Consider the following 19119-nt stretch of genomic DNA (forward strand, 5'->3'; position numbering starts at 1 on the left):
CATATCCTTTTCGTCATCCGCTTTTACTCAGATCTCCACCCTACCACTGTCCCAGGCATCCTTTACTCTTTCATCTTACTGTTCTCATCTTCTCCAGGTGCGTTTATCAGCAGCTTTTTATTTTGAACTTCAACTGATGAGCCATGCCCTAAGTTATTCCTGCCCTTCTGTCTATCGCATGTATTGCTGTCGTCAGGTTTTTGTCTGTTGTTTTGAGTTTTCTGTGACCTTTGGGGTGGGTGGAGAAAGGAAAAGGACAGACGTCCACCATTGCCAGCACCCATTTAATGACAGAGAACAAAAAGGCTTAGTTGCCTTCAGTCATGCATGTTCAGGACAGTGAGGCCTCTGGGAAGGCCAGCTTTTCTGCCTCCAGAGTGCAGAGTTTTGTCTTGATCTGGAGAATGGCAAAAAGGGCTCCAAAAAACATGGAGAGTCATGTTAGTTTCCTAGGGCCGCCATAACAAATTACCACAAACTGGGTGGCTTAAAACAACAGAAATGTATTCTCTTACAGTTCTGGGGGCTAGACGTCCAAAACTGAGGTGTCAGCAGGACTACACTCCCGCCAGAGGTTCTAGAGGAGGACCCTTCCCTGCCTCTGTCACTTCTGGTGGTTCCAGGCACTCCTTGGCTTGTGACAGCATCACTCCAACCTCTGCCTCTATCTTCACTTACTTGATCTTCTTTCTGTGTAAACTGTTCTGTATCTTAATTGTGTCCATGCCTTCTCATTTTCTTACAAGGACACCAGTCATTGGATTTAGGAGCCACCCTAAATCTAGGATGATTTCATCCCAAGATCCTTAGCTAATTACATCTGTAAAGACTCTGTTTCCAAGTAAGGTCACATTCTGAGATTCCTGGTGGACATGAATTTTGGGGGGACACTATTCGACCTACTATAGAGTATTGATACCTCTGCTTATAAAGAAGTATCAAAACACAATACAACGCAGCAATCCCACTCCTGAGTATTGACTCTAGAGAAATGAAAAATCTGTCCACAGATGCTTTCAGCAGCTGTGTTCATAACTAGAAACGAGGAATGCATAAACAAACTGTCATACATCCTATGAAGGAATACTACTTAGCACCAAAAAAAAATGAACTTTCATATACACATCAGTGGGATGAATCTCAAAGGCTTATACTGAGTAAAAGGAGCCAGTCTCAAAAGGTCACACTGTATATGATTCCATTTGTATGATAGTCTTACAAAGGCAAAAGCATAGAAATAGAGAACAGATCAGTGGTTGCCAGGAGTTGAGCTGGAGGGTGTGACTATAAATGATTTTCTTGGGGTGAACTGTTCCGTATCTTAATTATAGTGGTTACAAGATTCCATACATGTGTTAGAATTCATAGACCTGTACACACCCCCAAAAAATCAATGAAAAAAATAATTATAGTGGTTACAAGATTCCATACATGTGTTAGAATTCATAGACCTGTACACACCCCCCCCAAAAAATCAATTAAAAAAGCATTTGTTTCTGGGGCAGGGAGTCTAAAATAAAAAACAAGGATCAACATATCTTACGAATGGTGTCGAGGTGTCATTTGTATTTTGTGAATGATGAGATGGCACTAGATTTTGTATAAAGTTGATTTTTAAAATTGTATCTGTCCCTTAATAGAAGGATTGGAGGATTAAGATATGTATAAACTTTATTGGTAGTTGCTAATTTTTTTCTTGTACTTGACTGTATTTTTCAAATTAAAAACATCTGGTTCCTGAGAAACTTACAAAAAAAGAAAAGAAAAAGAAAAAGCCCTGGCGAACATGCCTTCTGTGCCGTTTAACCCAGGAAGGGGCCAGATTAAACAATTTGGGAGTCCACCACTTTCTATGTTCTCAAACTGGGAATGGCCACTGTGTTGAATTTCTCCAAGCCCCTGTCTTGTGTGTGCGTGTGTGTGCCCGTAAGGGGATCTGAACCACCACGCTCTAACCCAGTGAGTTAACTGGCCAGACCCAAGCCCCTGTCCTGAAAGCCTTCTTCACAGATAGTTCTATTTAGGAGTTTAGTTACTTTAAACTATTATAGAGAAACATTCAGTGACTGATGTGAGAATCGGTGAAGCCTCCTTTCCCGGCACCACGAATACCCCAGTTTTTTGAACTAGCTCTCTCAAGGTGGCTCAAGATGTGCGGCGTCTTTTCTACTCACGCTTCTTGGCCTCCCAAAGACCCCTGCTGGCATCCTCACTCCACTGCTAACTGCTCAACTGGGGGCTAAACATCCGTCCAGGGAGCCCTGGCTGTCCCCAAGCATGTGCCAGCCTCCCTTGCTTGCTGCCCTGAGACCTAATATACTGTAGGCTTGCTGGGTCATGCCCAAACCCAACCCAGTTTAACTGCAGGAGTACAACTCTGTCACCTCAGAGGTGTCCTCATGTGGCCAATTCACAACCCTGACAGCCCTCCCCCTCCTCACACACTTTGCCTCCTTCCAGAACAGCCTGGAAGTGTAACCTTGGCACAAAGACAGCTTCTGAAGAAAGGACTCCTTCTTGTAAGTCCCTTCCTCCCAATGCCTACTTAGAGCCCTTTAAAAGTCAAACCCAACACTCTGGAAGATAATTGAGCTCTCAGTGAAAGGACAGAGGGCACACAGTAAGGGAAACAAAAGAGTGCCATGGGCACGTCCTGCGCGATCAGAGGTGTGCTGTGGAGCTCCCAGCTGCTCTGCACAGCTTCAGCACCACCACTTTGGGGACAGGATTTTCTCATCCACTCTCAGGACTGAAACCTTTGCCTTCAGTTTGCTCTGCGACTCCCTACTGACTTTGGGAAAACAGTTTTCTCTTCTGCACTGAAGGCCTAATGATATTGTCCACCAGGGAGCATTCTCCAGAGAGACACTGGCGTTTACCCAGCAGCTAAGACAATCTGGCCTAACCCTGATAGATGAGTTTCTTTACTCTGCCTAAACCCCTAAATCCTGTGACAAGTGGAGCATTTGATGAGGCTTAAATAAAAGCAGTTCGCCTCTCACCGTGTTACCAGATGGGGCTCTGATTCTGCGCCAAGACCAAGGTCAATTCAGGAGTGGGTCTAGGGCCATCACTTACCCCAGAGCTCCCAACACCAGCAGGCAGTTCTCTAGGCACCCCAGATGGAAATTTTGGCAGCCAAAATTTATACCCCCAGCTCTGGCCTCTGCACTGCACGGGGCAAGCACGTTGTGGGACTGGATTCTCCTTTCCCCACAAGACCTAACAGCCAGTCTTTTGAGTCACTTCTGCTGGCCAGATAATAATCCTGGGCCCAGGCCACTGTGGACCTATGTTGATTTTCCTCCTTGCTGAATTTTGACTAAAGTATTCTTGTCTGAAGCATAACTTTTAATAGTTAGTACTTTGATAACGTATAGATTATATATTACATGGTGGAGTTGATTAAATCTTACATTAAATCTAGTCTCTACAAAATTGTAAGCCCCCTTGAGAGTGTACCTTACAGATTTTAAGAGGCACAATGTTAAACACATAGTAGGTGCTTAATAAATATTTGCTGTTTCATTGATTGCCATGCATCCAGCCTCTTCCTCTCTTCAGAGCATTGTCCTTAAATAATTCTATCTTCAGAACACGTTACCCAACTCTCTATTCTCTGGGAAATAGAAAAAAGAATAGAGACAGAGTGGGCTGGCCGGTTAGCTCAGCTGGTTACAGCGCAGGCTTGTAACACCAAGGTCAAGAGTTCAGTGCCCCATATGGGCCAGCTGCCAAAAAAAAAGGCAAGAGTCATTTTTGAAAAGACTAATGAAGACCATCCTTTTTATCACTGTCTTAATGGCCATGTGGAAGACAAGGTGAAATGTTCTTGGGTTGGATCATAGAGCTTACGTATTTATGAAATAGTCACCATTGAATTGTGTTGTGAAAACGTTCTTGGTGAGAATACCAGTAGAGATGGGGTAATGAGATGATGGTTTGCATCACTGATGACCTGGACTGTTTTTATTCCCGACCATAAGTGCTTTTCAGGATCTCCCCAACTGAGTCTGCTGTTCTTAGATAATAATCAATAAACCATGAGCCAACCCTCGCCTCATATGCCTAAGATATTAAACAGTGACCAGCATCTTCTCCTTCCCTCCACCAAGCCAATGGCCACTTTGCAGATACAGAGCATTAGAGGGAAAGTATTGTTATAACAAGAATTCTGCTGCCAATGTTGCTTCTGGCTGAACCTGTCCTTGGTTGGTATATCTTAGCCAATTGTTTCCCCCATGAGAGCTCTCAAATGCCAAAAAAATAAAGTTATAGTAGAGGAAAACAGCAGCTTAGCTAGGTTCTTTGTCCCTTTATTCCTATCTGAAGCATAAAACAAAGTGATGGGTAGATTTTTTTTTGAAATCCCTATGAATCAGCCTCCTCTACCTTGCATCTTCAGTAGCCTTTACAGAAGGCAGGAAGATAGAATCCACACAGCCACTTAGCTAGGTTCTTTGTCCCTTTATTCCTATCTGAAGCATAAAACAAAGTGATGGGTAGATATTTTTTTGAAATCCCTATGAATCAGCCTCCTCTACCTTGCATCTTCAGTAGCCTTTACAGAAGGCAGGAAGATAGAATCCACACAGCCGCTAAGCTTGGACCCTTTTTTCTCCTGCCCAATTTTTTAAAAATGCATAGACTTTATTTTTTAGAGCAGTTTTAGGTTTACAGAAAAAATGTGCAGAAAGTACAAAGAGTTCTCATCTAAGCTTGGATCTTCGGTGATAAAAGTTATTATTGTAGAGAAAGGGACTACAGAATTCATGATTCCCAGGATGGTGGATTGTGAGCTTATGTGGAGGCACTTCAAATAGTGCTCTTAATGGGCTGTAACAAGAGAAATCACAAATCTAGAAACAAATCTAGAAATAGACAAGAACTATTACAAAATCTAGAAAGGCACACCAGTTCAAGGAGAAATCTAGAGTGTTGTTAAGACAGATTTCATGTTTATCAATGTACGTCTCCCTTCTTAGTTATGACTGCACGGCACATAATCATTCGTCAAACGGATTTATCCTGATTTCCTTGGCCATTCTCCCATCACGGGATACTTAAACTATTTCCTTCCTTTATTTTTTTTTCCTCACCATTACAATAATATTGCAATGAAAATCTTTGCATGCTTAAAGCTTTTTCAGTATTTAAGATTCTTTCCTAAGATAAAATTCTCAAAGCGTAAGCTTACTAGGTCAAAGTATATGAATGTTTTTAAGATGCTTGATACTTATTGCTGCTACTGTTTTTTAAAAAAGAGAAAATTACTCCCTTTTTATTTTGGAATTTATAAGATAGTATTTATTCAGGAGATTGCCTTCTCATTGTAGTATCGCTCAGTTCTTATTAAAAGGAGTATGTCTTATTGAGCATTCATTCCCTAGTCAGGGGGTGGAGGTCAGCAGTTTGGCACCAAAATCCACTGCAGACAATCTGAGGGTAGATAGTAGAAGGGGAAGAGGGTAAGCACATCCTCCCCCCATGTCTCTGATAAGTACCCAAAGATGGGAACGTTATTACACGTGATATAGAAAAAGTTAACTCAATTAACTCCCAAACCCAAGACCCATTCCGGAAAGAGACAAATTCTGCCCAAGAAGCAAACAAGACCGTGAAGGTGCGCAGTTCTCCGGTGTGTCAGGTGCAATCCTTTGGCTTGGTGTATTAACAAGATTGCATCTCATCCTAAAGCTATCTCAGCAGATCTCTAACTCCACCTCAAAGAGCCAGTGGTTGGACCAGAGCTCTGGCAGCAGCTGCTGCTGCCACTGGGGAAGCCAAAATGAATAGTTACTCTTGCTGAGTGTTTCCCTTTGGGGCCTGGCAAAGCCTCTGTTTGTAAAATTGTTGGCTTTGTTCTTGATTCTGCCCTGAACTGAGCAGGAAGTTTAGACTGTTTCACCCTGGCTGGGCCCTCCAGTTACACTACACTGTGACACCACCATTTCCCATTTCCCTGCTGCAGAACCTCTGTCCACCCAGGTTGGCTGGCTATGGGGTGAAGGGACAGAAAAGGAACAGCCAAGGAGCAAGGCACAGGAGACTAATGTGACCCAGAGGTCACCTGGGTCCCTTGATCTCAACCTCATTAGGGCCACAGATCTCTTTGATCCTCAGATGAAAGTGGTCGAACCCTCTCTCCAGAAAAATTTTACATACATTCCAGGATATTTTACAGATAAGGACATGAAGGCCCAAAGAAAATGCAGGGACTTTCCCAGGGTTACACAGAGAAGATAACTGATTTCAAGTTCAGCTCTCCTGATTCTCAATGCAGGACCTATCAGCCCATACTAGGAGGTTTCCACTCTATGTTGAACCCTAGATGGGAATTACGGGAAGTTAGGATGTGGATGCTGACAACCAAGGATATAGAACTCAGGCTCATGAAATGACACCAAGATCAATTAGTAAGCAATATTTCTGCCATAGATTCCTCTCTGGAAAGCAGAAGCTAATGCCTTCCACTAATCCAGCAGGCACTTATTGAGCACCTACGAGCATCTCCCAAAATCTCAAATTACTGCTAGATTAATTATTTATTGGAAATGAAGACTCTTTGTAATGTCAAGCCTGAAAAGGATGTTGAGGTCCTCAAAGTACTTTTTTTGTGGCTTTTTGGTTTTTTGTGGTAGAAACCCCACCTAATATGTCTACTGCAAAGTTCAAGTAAGGCAGCTTTCCCATGCTTGGTATTTCAAAGACTTTGGCACCAGAATTAAGTGCCAAATGAATGAGGAAGACCAAAGGTTGGGCTGAAGGGCACCTAAGTAGATCCTGCTGCAGCCTCAGCTGTTCACCAAAGGAGCAGAAGAGCCCCATGTCTTCAGGGAGTTCTCAGTGACAGCCACTCAGGATATACATTTTATAAGAAGCAGGAGGACAACCAGATTCCAATTTCATCTTTCTAGAAAGAAGCAGGAATCACTTTTCACTGATATTTATCGTCTCTGCTGGAGGCTAAGAGACAGGCTTTAACCACTGGAGGAGCTTGGTTGTGAAGCCTGGAGACTTGCCCTGTAATCCGAGCTTCTCTGCTCACTGACTATATGACCTTGAGCAAGGCTCTTTACTTTGAGCTTTGATTTTCTTATCTGAAAACTGGGAATAATATTATCCCCATAGTGCTGTTGTTGAGTCAGTGTTAGTGGCTCCTCTCCCTTGCTTTACAGCCTCTTCTTTTCTTTCTTTTATAGCAGACACTTTATTCTGCCTTATATTCTCAGTAATAGCTTCCGGGTCTGTCTCTCACACTAGATGGTAACTTTTTCAGGGCAGGAACTCAGCCCTCAACTTTGTAGTCTCCAAAGCCCAGGGCAACACTTTGCATGCAATGGGTGTATCAGTCACGGCCCACTCAGGAGAAGGAAACCACACAATAACTCAAACAGGAGGAATGTAATATAAGGAATTATTAATCTTTGATAGGAACAACTATAAAGATGTAAAGAGAACTCTAAAGGGTACCCTAAGGCTGGGAGAGAATACCCAAGGAAGAACAGACTTGGAAGGGGCCCCTCTCCACGGCTGGGGTTCAGATTTCAATGGAAAAGGTGTGGTTGTAGCCCACTGGATGGTGGAAGAGTTTGCTGGGTTGCCTGAACCAGAGCTGGTTCATAGTTGCTGGGTAGCAGGAAGCCCTCTGGGCACAGGTGAGATGAGACTGGTGGACAGGCCTGTAGAAGGAGTCAGGGCACACTGCCAATGCAAAGCCTGGAGCGCTCAGTGCCTGCATCAGGAGAGCCACAGAGCAATGGCCACTGGGCCCAGGCCAGGGCTGCAAGATCACTGAGCACCTATGCACTCTGGGCACACAGCCGGGGCAGAGCACCACTGAATGTCCCTACTGACAGACCTCGCAGCCAAGCAAGATCCGAATCTGGCAGAGAAGTCCCCCTCTTCCTGCAGTGTCCCTCCAGTGCCCTCTACTGACAAGGCTTGACGTAGTGTTCACCGAAAAGGAGAAATGCTTACAGGGTCCAGTCCATTAGTGCAGAGCACGGACAGGAGGGCGAATTTGGAGCTGAGAGACAATAACATGATAATTGGTACAATGGGTGATCAAGATGTTTGAATTAAGTTAGGTAAAGCCACATAGCCTTTCAATAATCCCCTTAATTCCTGCTTATTCCCCTTGCTTTGAATCCCATAAATTTTACCACCAATAAATGTAAAACCTCTTTAACTTCTTTTGTAATTTACTCTCTAGAAGCTCATTTCCCTCTGGGGCGTTCTGTTTGTCTTCTTAATGAGCATGTGTCTTCTCTTGGCTCATGCTTAAAAGAGACTGGCTGCAGAGGGCCGGGTGGAGAGAGTCACATGAGTCACACTAACAATCTGAGACTCGGTAATTCATTTCACAACTTATTTCTCCACTCAAATTTGAACTTGTTTTCCCACTGTCTGTTTCATTTCGAGGCAATCCACCTGTACCTCCCAAACACTTTAGGAGTGTCCCAAAGCACTTGACTTTAAGTGGCAGTGGAAAGAATCTGAGCTGACCCAAGAACCAATCCTTCTCTGCCTTTAAGGAGAATGCGGTGGTCACCTCAGGTCAGACAGGAGAGTTAATCTCCTTGGACAAATCTGAAGAGCCTAGTCTTCAAACATTTTAGAAGGAAATAGAGAGTGGAGCAAACAGCAGCCTTAGAGGATAATTGCAAGGACAGATATTATTTAGAAAGCATTTGGAAAAGACTAAGAGTTTTGAATTGAGAATCAAACCAAGAAGAGTATAGCTCGTAAAGAGCCCTTCAGCTGTTCTCTTGTGCAAGACCATGTTATTAACAGGCACCAAATTTGAGTTAAGACAATGTTCTTAAGCGTCGACCACTCTGTTCTTCCAAAATATTTCATTCTCTTATGAAGAGTCAGGTATAATTAGTGCTAACTGGTGATTCCCTGCAGTGACCAGCTAAACAGTGAGATGGGGATATGGTTAAGATTTCTTCAAGAATGAAGTGGTTTTCCAAACTTAATCTGTTTACCATCCTTCAGAAGAATGATCATCCCTGTAGACCAGAAAAATGGCAATGGAAAAAACTAGAGGAACTTAACCTTTCTGTCAGAATTTATATCTCTATATTGTGGCTTCTTTTTTTTTTTTTTTTTTTTTTGCAAGTAATGAACATTCTGAGCCAGCAGAACCTAGAATAGACTGGCAGGAAACCATCTCCGTATTTATCTCCGTATTTTTCTAAGCTATACCTTGTCACTCCTATGTGTACCAAGGACATCATCCTCTTAAACAATCAGGAAAAATACATGTTTATCCCTAAGTAATGGGATTGTGGTTTCTTTTCTTCTTTTTCCTTATCTGCATTTTCTGCAATGAGTGTGTATCACTTGTGAAATTAAATATACATAAAAATTTTAATGAAAACACATTTTTCTTCTCTAAATCTTGGGCTACATCACTGTCCAGCCTCTTCATTCCCCCTGCTCAGATTAACTTCCAAAAATCAGCAGACTTTGGTTTTGGAAGAGATTTGTTTCCTCGCTCTTGAACTTCTAAGAGCAGCCCACTTTTTCTTCTACCCCTTGCCAAGCGGTGCTTGATGCTACACCTGCCTCTGATGTGACAAAACCTAAGCGATGAATAAAAGGCTGTTATGGTTCTTGCACATTCCAAGGCAGGCGACAGCACCAGCGGGGGGCACTGAGCCAGGTGGAGATGCTCTGTGGGGTGTTACATTGCCTCAGGCACAGTTGTCCCGATCCTTGGGCACCATGGAGGATATCACCTGGTATCACTGACCTTTGATGTGTTGCTCTGCTTTTTCAGATTTTTGACAAAGAAGCCAAAGACCTAGAGAGAGAAGTTTGCTTTATTGATATTGCCTGCGATGAAATTCCAGAACGCTACTACAAAGAATCTGAGGTAAGCAGTAGGTGGGATGATGTGTAGAAGAGATTCACCCATTCATTCACTCATTCAACACACACATTTGAGTACCTCTTAACCTGGGAGACTTCCATCTGTTTTTGTATTAATTCAACTTGCTTTCACATCTTGTTGGGTTCTTTAACGCGGGTCTCAAAATTAAGCTCCTACTCCTCAGGGACCGTCATTGGCCCTGGCTGCTACTTAATTTCATGTTAGTTTTTCTGTCTCCCCAACTCTGCCATCATTCGGGGCAACATCAGTGTTCACAGGACGGAGCCATCAGCACACTGGCCTCTCTGAAAAGCAGCTGCCTGTCTTCCCAACTGCATGATTGCGAAGGCAGGGACTGTGTTTGATTTGTATCTTTGGGGTTTAACACAAAGAAAATGCTCGATCCATCCCTGAGACTTCGGTGGTTCATCTTGGCCCAGAACCTTTCTCTCAAAACAGCAAGCACCTTTGCAAGGGCTTTTCCTTTTTTCTTCTTGGCTGAGAATAAAGTTAAGAGAATATCTTTCTCTGTGGTTACCAACCTACCAGAACCCATCCTTTGCCTTAGTTCTACCTTTTTATTTTACTGCTGGTACGAGTCAGCATTTATGTCCTGTTAGTATTTTATTACCGGCTGTGACAGAACTTGGGTGACCTGCTTGTAAGTAACATCCCAGCCCTGCAACGACAACAGATGCAGGGCTATTTTTGTTGTTTAGCAACATGCAGCCAATCATTTATTACCGGCTGTGACAGAACTTGGGTGACCTGCTTGTAAGTAACATCCCAGCCCTGCAACAACAACAGATGCAGGGCTATTTTTGTTGTTTAGCAACATGCAGCCAATCACAATACGTTTGGAATCAGGGCCCCAGACTCGTCCTTGAGCCATAACACATGGACCTTGAAACTCTTCTCTCAGGTCCCTTGAGGCTGATTGAAGATATAATGAATACAATTTTTAAAATGAATTCCACCATTACACAAACAAACTGGGCTCCCAATCTGGTTTGAATTTTTTGCCTCCACGTGTTGGAATTCGTTTGGATAGAAAAGTCTTACCTGATCATAGCAAATGCTTAGCTGCTTAATTGCAGGTGTGTGCTCTTCAGCCACTATTCCTCAAAGGGCCAGGGAGAGGCTGATGTGAATGAATCACTGTGGCACATACATGGACCCAAAGGTTGAGCAATTTAACGTCATCAACTTACATTACACTCTGCAGCCAACCACATCTGCACATTTTAAGAAAAATAGTTAAATGATCTCTGTGTAAGTGTGGATCTGCTGAAGAGAAGAATAGACAGGGCTCCTCTGGCCTGGGCCTTGTCTCACTCTATGGGGATTCTATGGTTTCGGATCACGTCCACCAATACTTAAGGGGGCTTTGACAATGCACAGCACAGGTGAAGCCGTTGCCCCATCACCCCTGTGGCTCCTTGGGCTGGCTGGGCTACTGTCCGGCCTGGACATCCTGGCCTCTTTGGGAGGAAGCTCTGAGCTATTTTCAGCTCTTCCTCTCAGAGTGCTTTGGCATGGTCCTCAGGGATTTCCCTCCTGATTCGGTAGAAAGTCTTGGGACAGTTATAGAATATTAATGAAGAAATCAAGTCTCTTTTCTGGTCAGCAGGTGCCTGACTCATTTCCCTGTGTTTGGTGCCCCCAAGAACCACTGGGAAGCTTCTTTTCATTTACAGAGACATCTGAGGAGCTCTTTCTTCATGTTTCAGAGTCACTCATGGACACCATCATACCTCTTTCCCTGGGTCATAAAGGATGCTGTTCCTGGATCCTGCAGTTTGACCAAGGAAATGAGACATGAGTAGTCATCATCCAGGAAATATTTACTGAGTTGGCTGTCTGGTTATCCCAGTTGGTTAGAGTACGGTGTTATAACACCAAGGTCAAGGGTTTAGATCCTCATAACAGTCAGTCGCCAAAAGAAAAAAAAAATTTACTGAATACTTATCGAGTGTCCCATACAATGTGCAGACAGGGACATGGCAATGATCAAAAGGGACACCCAAGGTCCCTTTCCTCGGGACACTTCCAACCTAGCAGGGGAGCCAAACAGTGAAGAAATAATCACATAGATACACGTGGAGCTGAAAGTCACAAGTACAAGAAGGAAGTGTTCAGGGAAGACTGTGATTAAAAAGAAGAAACAAACTGAATTTAAGAGTATGTGATCAGGAGAGATGTTCTGGAAAAAATGACATTAATGCTGAGACCCACAGGATGAAAAGAACCGGGGAGCAGCTTCCCAGGTGAAGTAGCAGCCTGTGCAGGAGCCCAGGGTGACATGCAGGAGGGATGAAAGAAAGCCAGCACGGCAGTGGCGGCACAGGCCACAGGAAGAACGGCCCGAAGTGGGGTTGGAGAGGAGAAAGGGTCCGTGCTTAGACACAGATTTTATTGAAGTGCAATAGAATGCCTCTGTAGAAATGGGAGCTGGGGCAGCATAGGATCTGATGTATGCTTTTAAAAGATTGCTCTTGATGGAGAATGTGGACTGGAGAGGGGCAGAATGGAAGTCAAGAGACCACTGAGGCCCTTCAAGTGAGAAGGATGGAGCAGCCAGAACTGGAGGGCTGGCAGCAGAGACAGCGGGGAGCAGATGGCTTGGAGGTATATCTTGAAGACAGAATTGACAGGGATTGGCCATGGACTGCATGTGGGGATGAGAGAGAGGAGGAGTTGGGATGCTTAAGGATTCTGGCTTGGGCACATAGATGGGAAGATGAGAAGAGGAATGGATTTTGGAGAAAGATAGGTGGGTTTTCTGATGCCAGTGAGGCTTCTAGAACAAATAGAGATGAGCCTGGAGCTTAGGTGAGAGATCTGGGCTGGAGATGAATTTGGGAGTATTTAGCAAAGAAAAGATTTTAAAATCCTGGGGATGGATGAGAGAGAGAAAGCATGAAGTGTAAACGGTGAAGGGTGGCAGCATTTGGAGATGAGGAAGAGGGTGGGGAGGCACCGGGAGTCTACAAAGAATTGGCCAGAGAGGCAGGAGGGAAATGAGGAGTGCACCATGGAATGCATGTGTCAAGAGGAAGAGGTGGATCGGTTGTGCGGGAGGCTGCTGAGAGACCAAGTAGGATGGAATGGAAAACTGTGCTCCAGAACAGCTCTCCACTGGAGGCAATTTTCCCTGACAAAGATGCGTGGCAATGTCTGGAGACATTTTTGGTTGGCCATCCCAACTCCTCCTCTCTCTCATCCCCACACACAGTCCATGTCTGATCCCTGTCAATTCCATCTTCAAGATATACCTCCAAACCATCTGCTCCCCTCTGTCTCTGCTGCCAGCCTTCTGGTTCCAGCTGCCATATAACCTAAGTGTCCAATACTGTACATCCCTCTAATGGAGAGTGCTACTGGCATCTAGTGGGGAGAGGCCAGGGACGTGGCCAAACATCCTGTAAAGCACAGGAAGTGCTTCTCCTCAAAGAATTATCTGGCCCACAGTGTCAATAGTGCCAAGGCTGGGAAACCCTGCCCTAGAGGAAGAGACGATTGGAGATGAAGGGAACTCTGGATTCAGCTCTCACACTTAGTCACCCCTTGCCTGTCCTGGAGTCTTAGGGTTTCTTAAAGGATGTGGAAGGAAGGGGTCCCTTAGGGCTCAGTCCTGCACACTCTTTGTCATGTACAGCTTCCCGGAGGATCTGCTGGCCTGTGTTACAGGTAGGATTCTTTCTCCATAGACCTGGCAATTAGACCACAAAAGACTACCGGCATAATCAGGAGCCTGCAATAAAATCTTAGGAAAAGTATACCCCCTTGGACTCCCTTGTGACCCCAACCCAGAGCCCAGACTGCAATCTGAACCCACCAGAAGGGAGAGGAGTGAGTCTCCCAGGCTATTTTGGTGGTTGTGTCTACCATGAATATGCCAGGGACTAAACCAATTCAGACAGCAAGCTGTTTCCAAATCGACTTCTACTCAGCACACTGTAAATAATTAACACCTTCCTCCCCACTACGAGAGTTTCCTTCCGTAATGAAATTTGACCTTGTCACTCTCTGCTTAAACCCCTTTTTGTGAGCTTTCCTGGGCATGCAGCTGTCTAGGAGTTGAAGTTCTGGTCTGTGGCTTCTAGATCATGCTAATTCACGCTAGCTCAGAGCTACACCATGAGCTCCGCGCAGACAAGAGCTATGTCTTTTTTATCCCCATATCTCAGCGGCTGCTACCACAGCACCAGCACTTAGCAGATGCTCACTCAAGGGTTGTTGAATGAATGAGTGAAGGCTTTGTCTTTTTTCTTTTTCCAGCAGCAACAATTTCAGAGCGAACATTATCCAAGAAAATGGATTTGTTGTCATTAATATAATGTGAATGCCATTAGCTGTTGTGAACCACAATTCCTTTTTTAATTTATTTTTTATCTGAGGCATACAGGTTTATGAGCCTTTTCTTCCAATCCATCTTTGTAAGCGGACTATGTCAGCATCATAAATAGGAACACATGTTGTGTGGAGAAAGCTGGAGTGCTGCTGGGCTGGATCTGTTTTGAGATTTTTCTGCTGCTGATGAATCCAGACCAGGGTTATCCAGGGCATTTCTCTCCACCTAGATCCTGTCACACACGCTGCCATCCAGGCCAAAGGAGGGGACTAAAGCACTTTCTTTTCTTTTTCCAATTTTCCCTGGAAACCGAGCCACAGAGTCAAGAAAGCCTCTCTCATTAAGGTGACCAGAGCTGGGAATTTTCCACTGGGTATCCTCTGCGTGGTGGCCTTCGTGCCACTACAAACCAGTGATTCAGAAGGACACTTTGGGGACTCAAGATCAGCTGATAGCCCAGCACTCTTTTTAGTCTCACGTTTGCGGTGCTGTTTTCTGTCCAAATGAAAGATCTGAGCTTCAATTCCCAAGAGCCTCTTAGTCTCAAGTTTTGTTCTTGTAACCACGGGAGGACTCTACAAGGCTGTGCTGCATTGTAAAAAAAATAATAATAATCAGTGTGACTTCGCAGGGAGAGAGTGCACCTCCATTATTCAACACTGACCCCCAAGCCCTTGCCCCCCATGAAAGTCACAGAGCTCTTTGCATCCAGTCACACGGACAGCATTCATCGGCACCACCAGAGCTGCAAAGGGGTGAAGCTGAAATCTGAGCAGGTTGTGCTTGTTATGAGGTTGCTATGTGCTTATGCCAAGATTTCCATCCCAACTCTTTGATGCTCTGCCAGGATTTCAAGGTGAAGATCCCAGCAGAGGAATGAGGAACTCCATGCGATAAGTCGTAGCATGCTTGCAGAGGGCACAGGCAGTGAGTCCCTACCCGCAAAACTGAGTTGGCAGTTTGGGGTGCAGCCACAAATCTCAACACCAGCCTGCAGGATTAATCCAGCCTGGAGAATCTCCGAAAGTTGAGCTGAGAGATCTAATGCAGAGGCCTTTGGTGCTGGCTAACGGTCAAGTCCAGTACTCTTCCTCTGTGATTCACTGCAGTCCTTCATGAGGTTTGGCTCCCGTTATAAGATGGGGAGTGGCCAGAGAAAATGGCATTTTTATTGGCCTCCTGGACGCTGCCCCCTGCAGCTCTCTCCAAGAGACACAAATATGTTGGGCCTATGCAGCTTTGAAGTCTTCAGACATCCCTCCAGTACAAAGAGAGAAAAAGAAAAAAAAAGAAATGTATTCCCTAGTGGAGGAAGTTAAGAAGTAGAGGATTTTTTTGTGCTTTGTTTTTTAATCTTCATTGATTTATGTAAATGAAAAGCAAAGTAGTCTGTAACCCAGTGGTTCTCAACTGGGGCAGGTTTGTCCCCCAGGGACATTTGGCAATGTCTAGAGACATTTTTGATTGTTACAATTGTGGGGGGAGTTCTATAGCATCTAGTGGGTAGAGGTCAGGGATGCCACTAAACAGCCTACAATGCACAGGAGAGTCCCCACAACAGAGAATTATCCAGCTCAATATGTCAATAGTGCCAAAATCAAGAAACCCTTATGGGGCCGGCCTGGTGGCGCACTGGAGAGTGCACCGCTTGGGAGCGTGGCGGCGCTCCCGCCGAGGGTTCGGATCCCATGTGGAGACCGGTTCCCGCTCACTGGCTGAGCGCGGTGCGGGCACAACACCGAGGGTTGCGATCCCGTTGCCGGTCCCCGGTACGGGCGCGACACCAAGGGTTGCGATCCCGTTACCGGTCAGTAAAAAAGACAAAAAGGAAAAAAAAAAAAAGAAACCCTTATGTAAATCAATCCAAGTAAAGGAAACGTCATAAAACCTATTACTAGCAAGACTCATCAATGCATTTCTTTAGTTGGCATATATTAAGTGCCTACTGTGTGACAGGCTATGTGCTAGGCATTGAGGACACAAAGACAATATTGTGTCCGCCCTCAAAAGGCTTAACCTCTACTGCCTTGTGAACTTGATCTTCTTGTTACAGATAAAGGAAATTTTTCTCCCCCTTCATTATGGAGGATGTGAAGGAGTCTCCATCTTACTAGCGATAAATTGAGAACAGTCATTTTAATGGGGAAATTTGTCATGTTTTGAACTCGGAAAGAGTAACACGAAGCCGTCATAGAAGCATGGACCCCTGAGTGGCATAATTGAATGTGTGACCACGCAGAGGACATTTTTCAGCAGAATTTGATTCAAAACTTTCCCTTGAGTTGAGTGACTGAGGTGACTCTTAAGCTCAGCCTCCAGGTCCCTGGATTATAGTCTCCCTGGACCAAGAAATCCTTGGCAGCCAGTTCATTGGTCACACCAGTCTAAACATCTGTTGAATTCTCCCTTAAGGGAGAAAGAGCAGAACAGAGAGATACATCTAACTATTCCAGTAACTGTCAAGGGTGAGAGATTAGATGCGTTTTGCTAAGTACGTGGGGAACAGAGACCAAGTGAGCAAATATTGTCATCCTTAGCCGTGCCCTTCAGTACAAAGTGCTTCCTCCAAACGATCAGTAACTGTCAAGGGTGAGAGATTAGATGCGTTTTGCTAAGTACGTGGGGAACAGAGACCAGATGAGCAAATATTGTCATCCTTAGCCGTGCCCTTCAGTACAAAGTGCTTCCTCCAAACGATTCAGCTCCCTCAAATTAAAACTATTATCATTTTAGTCTACATCTTGGCAGTTGAGGGTGGTAAAGATTTTCAATTATCTCCAAATGGCCAGATTTGACACCGCTGCCTCATGCTGGGGTACATTGTTGAACTGAGTTCATCGTCACGTTGCTATTGTCATTTCCCTCTTTCCCTCGGTCCATCTGTTTCTTTTGGAGAGTGACGCAGCTGTTTTGTGATGGCTTCCAACTTACTGGGGCCTGGGTGCCTCTTGGATAGATAATAAGGCTCACTACATCTTTGGCACGGGTAGAAGAGAAGAAATCTCCACTGCTAGAGTGGTCCCCAGTGAGAGCCTCTAAAACGGGGGGTGGGAGGCCTGCAAAGGAGATCCATTGGGGGAAGGGTCCCCAGCAGCTGCTGCATTGCAGGGTCCTGAGCCCTCCCCCTTTGCAGGATCTGGATGATGCTGGTGTTGTCAGAAACTGAGAGGGAAGCCCTGGGTGGCCACCTCTGGACGTGGCCAGAACATTAAACCATAGGGAAAACGGTGGGGAGAAAGAGACATTTTTCTGTGCAGATTGTCTCACCTGCTTCCTCAGGAACTGGAGCAATATCCCAGATGCCAGTTCCCAAGGGGCCTGCTCTCTGGTGGCCCAGGGGAGAGCGGTCTGGTACCTGCAGCGTCATTGCAAATATCTTCCTGTGTGTGCAAAGAGAGTCTGGGCAATCTCTAGGGAAACTGGCTTTCTTTGTCTTTCTCCCCTGCCCTCTGACTCACACTTGTATGCGAACAAACTAAAGTTTGAAGATGAGTGAGGTTGAACAGGCAGTGCAGTAAATGGGGGCAAAGGTAGGGAACTCCAGTACATGTTCAAGGGTCAGTGAGTAACTATTTGATCATGGCAGAAGGGAAGAAACTTGAATGCCAAGCCAAGGAATTTGGTCTTTATTCTGCAAGTAGCAGAGGGTTTTCAACACAGGGGCCACCAGCAACCATGCAAGGGGACTCCATTTGTGACCTCACCAGAGAGGCTGACTCTCCTGGGGATGGTAAGGGCAGGCTCCTGGATGTCAAGAGGTTTAGGATCCTCCAAATCCATCAACCTACTCCTATCTCTAATGCTACCCCCTTTCATGAACAAATTGCCTTTAGCCATCTCGACAACAGTATTTGGTAAATGAATCGAAACAGTTGGAACTGAAAGGGCGTTTGACAGCAGTCCAGTCCTCAACCCTGGCTGCATCATTTTCAGACCAATAATTGGCACCTCACTTCCTAAGGAACAAATAGGTGTCCTCTTTCAGACCTCAGTCCTTCTGAATTAGAGAAAGCCGGAACACCAAGTCTTTGCTGAAGTACTACGCTCAGTGCTGATTTTAAAAACCACTGCTGCTTTTCTGACCTAGTAATGTGGAGCTACCACAGTGTTAGGGAAATGGTATTGCCCAACTCCATCCTAGAGAGGAGTTTTTATTTTTTAATTTTTTCAAGGAAAAGAAACAAAACAAAACAATTTAAATGGCTGCAGTAATTTGCATAAATGAGGTCCCCCAGAACTCGGTGCCCAGAGCATCAATCGCAAATCTTACCAATTGGATTTGGTAGTGAAATACCAGACCAAGTAGGTCAAACAAAATCAAGGCAATTGAATTCCTAAATGCCAGATCACAAGCAGAGCTTCTAAGTCTCCGCCAGGAATAAAGATGCTGATTGTGGCCTTGAGTCATCGAATCAATAGAAGAGCCTTCAGGGAAATGGCTCCATGTCTCAAAAGGAACAGACCAGAGAGGGAAGAATTTATCCCAGCAAAACATCCATAGCAGGGAGAAACAACTGGACTTGTTGTAGAAGGATCTGTGCAGAAGGAACCTCTAGCACCTATGAATTGAGATTCTCAGCCCCTGCTTTCTACAGCCCCAGTGTGATGAGGGGCACTGGCTGTGGGAGGCCTCCCAGGTGATCACAGCCACGGTACATCAGCAGCAGCTATTCTGAAGCAATCCTTTCCTCCCTTCCAAAGAATGGGCGGACGGAGAGGTGATGAGATGATGTCAAAGGCAAGGCAAGGTGTGGAAGATGACCAGCAGGGTCCCTGGCACATAGCGTTTAATAGATGTTCCCTTCACCCTGCTTATTCTCTGGCATTGAGATCTGCAGATGGGATGACAGTTCAATGAAAAACACATCTCTTTGGAAGGTGG

At 45.0% G+C, this 19119-nt stretch overlaps 1 protein-coding gene across 3 annotated transcripts in view; it reads left to right on the plus strand.

The window, feature by feature from the left end:
* Window positions 1-19119, plus strand: part of PITPNC1 (phosphatidylinositol transfer protein, cytoplasmic 1) — a 262131-nt gene that overhangs the window by 201954 nt on the left and 41058 nt on the right. For all 3 annotated transcript variants that reach the window (XM_008566466.1, XM_008566467.1, XM_008566465.1), the window contains exon 6: window positions 9791-9886. In XM_008566466.1, the coding sequence (XP_008564688.1) occupies window positions 9791-9886 (96 nt within the window). The remainder of the gene's footprint in view (window positions 1-9790; window positions 9887-19119) is intronic.

The sequence above is a fragment of the Galeopterus variegatus genome, unplaced genomic scaffold (genome assembly GCF_000696425.1).
Source record: "Galeopterus variegatus unplaced genomic scaffold, G_variegatus-3.0.2 Scaffold243, whole genome shotgun sequence".
Taxonomy (NCBI): domain Eukaryota; kingdom Metazoa; phylum Chordata; class Mammalia; order Dermoptera; family Cynocephalidae; genus Galeopterus; species Galeopterus variegatus.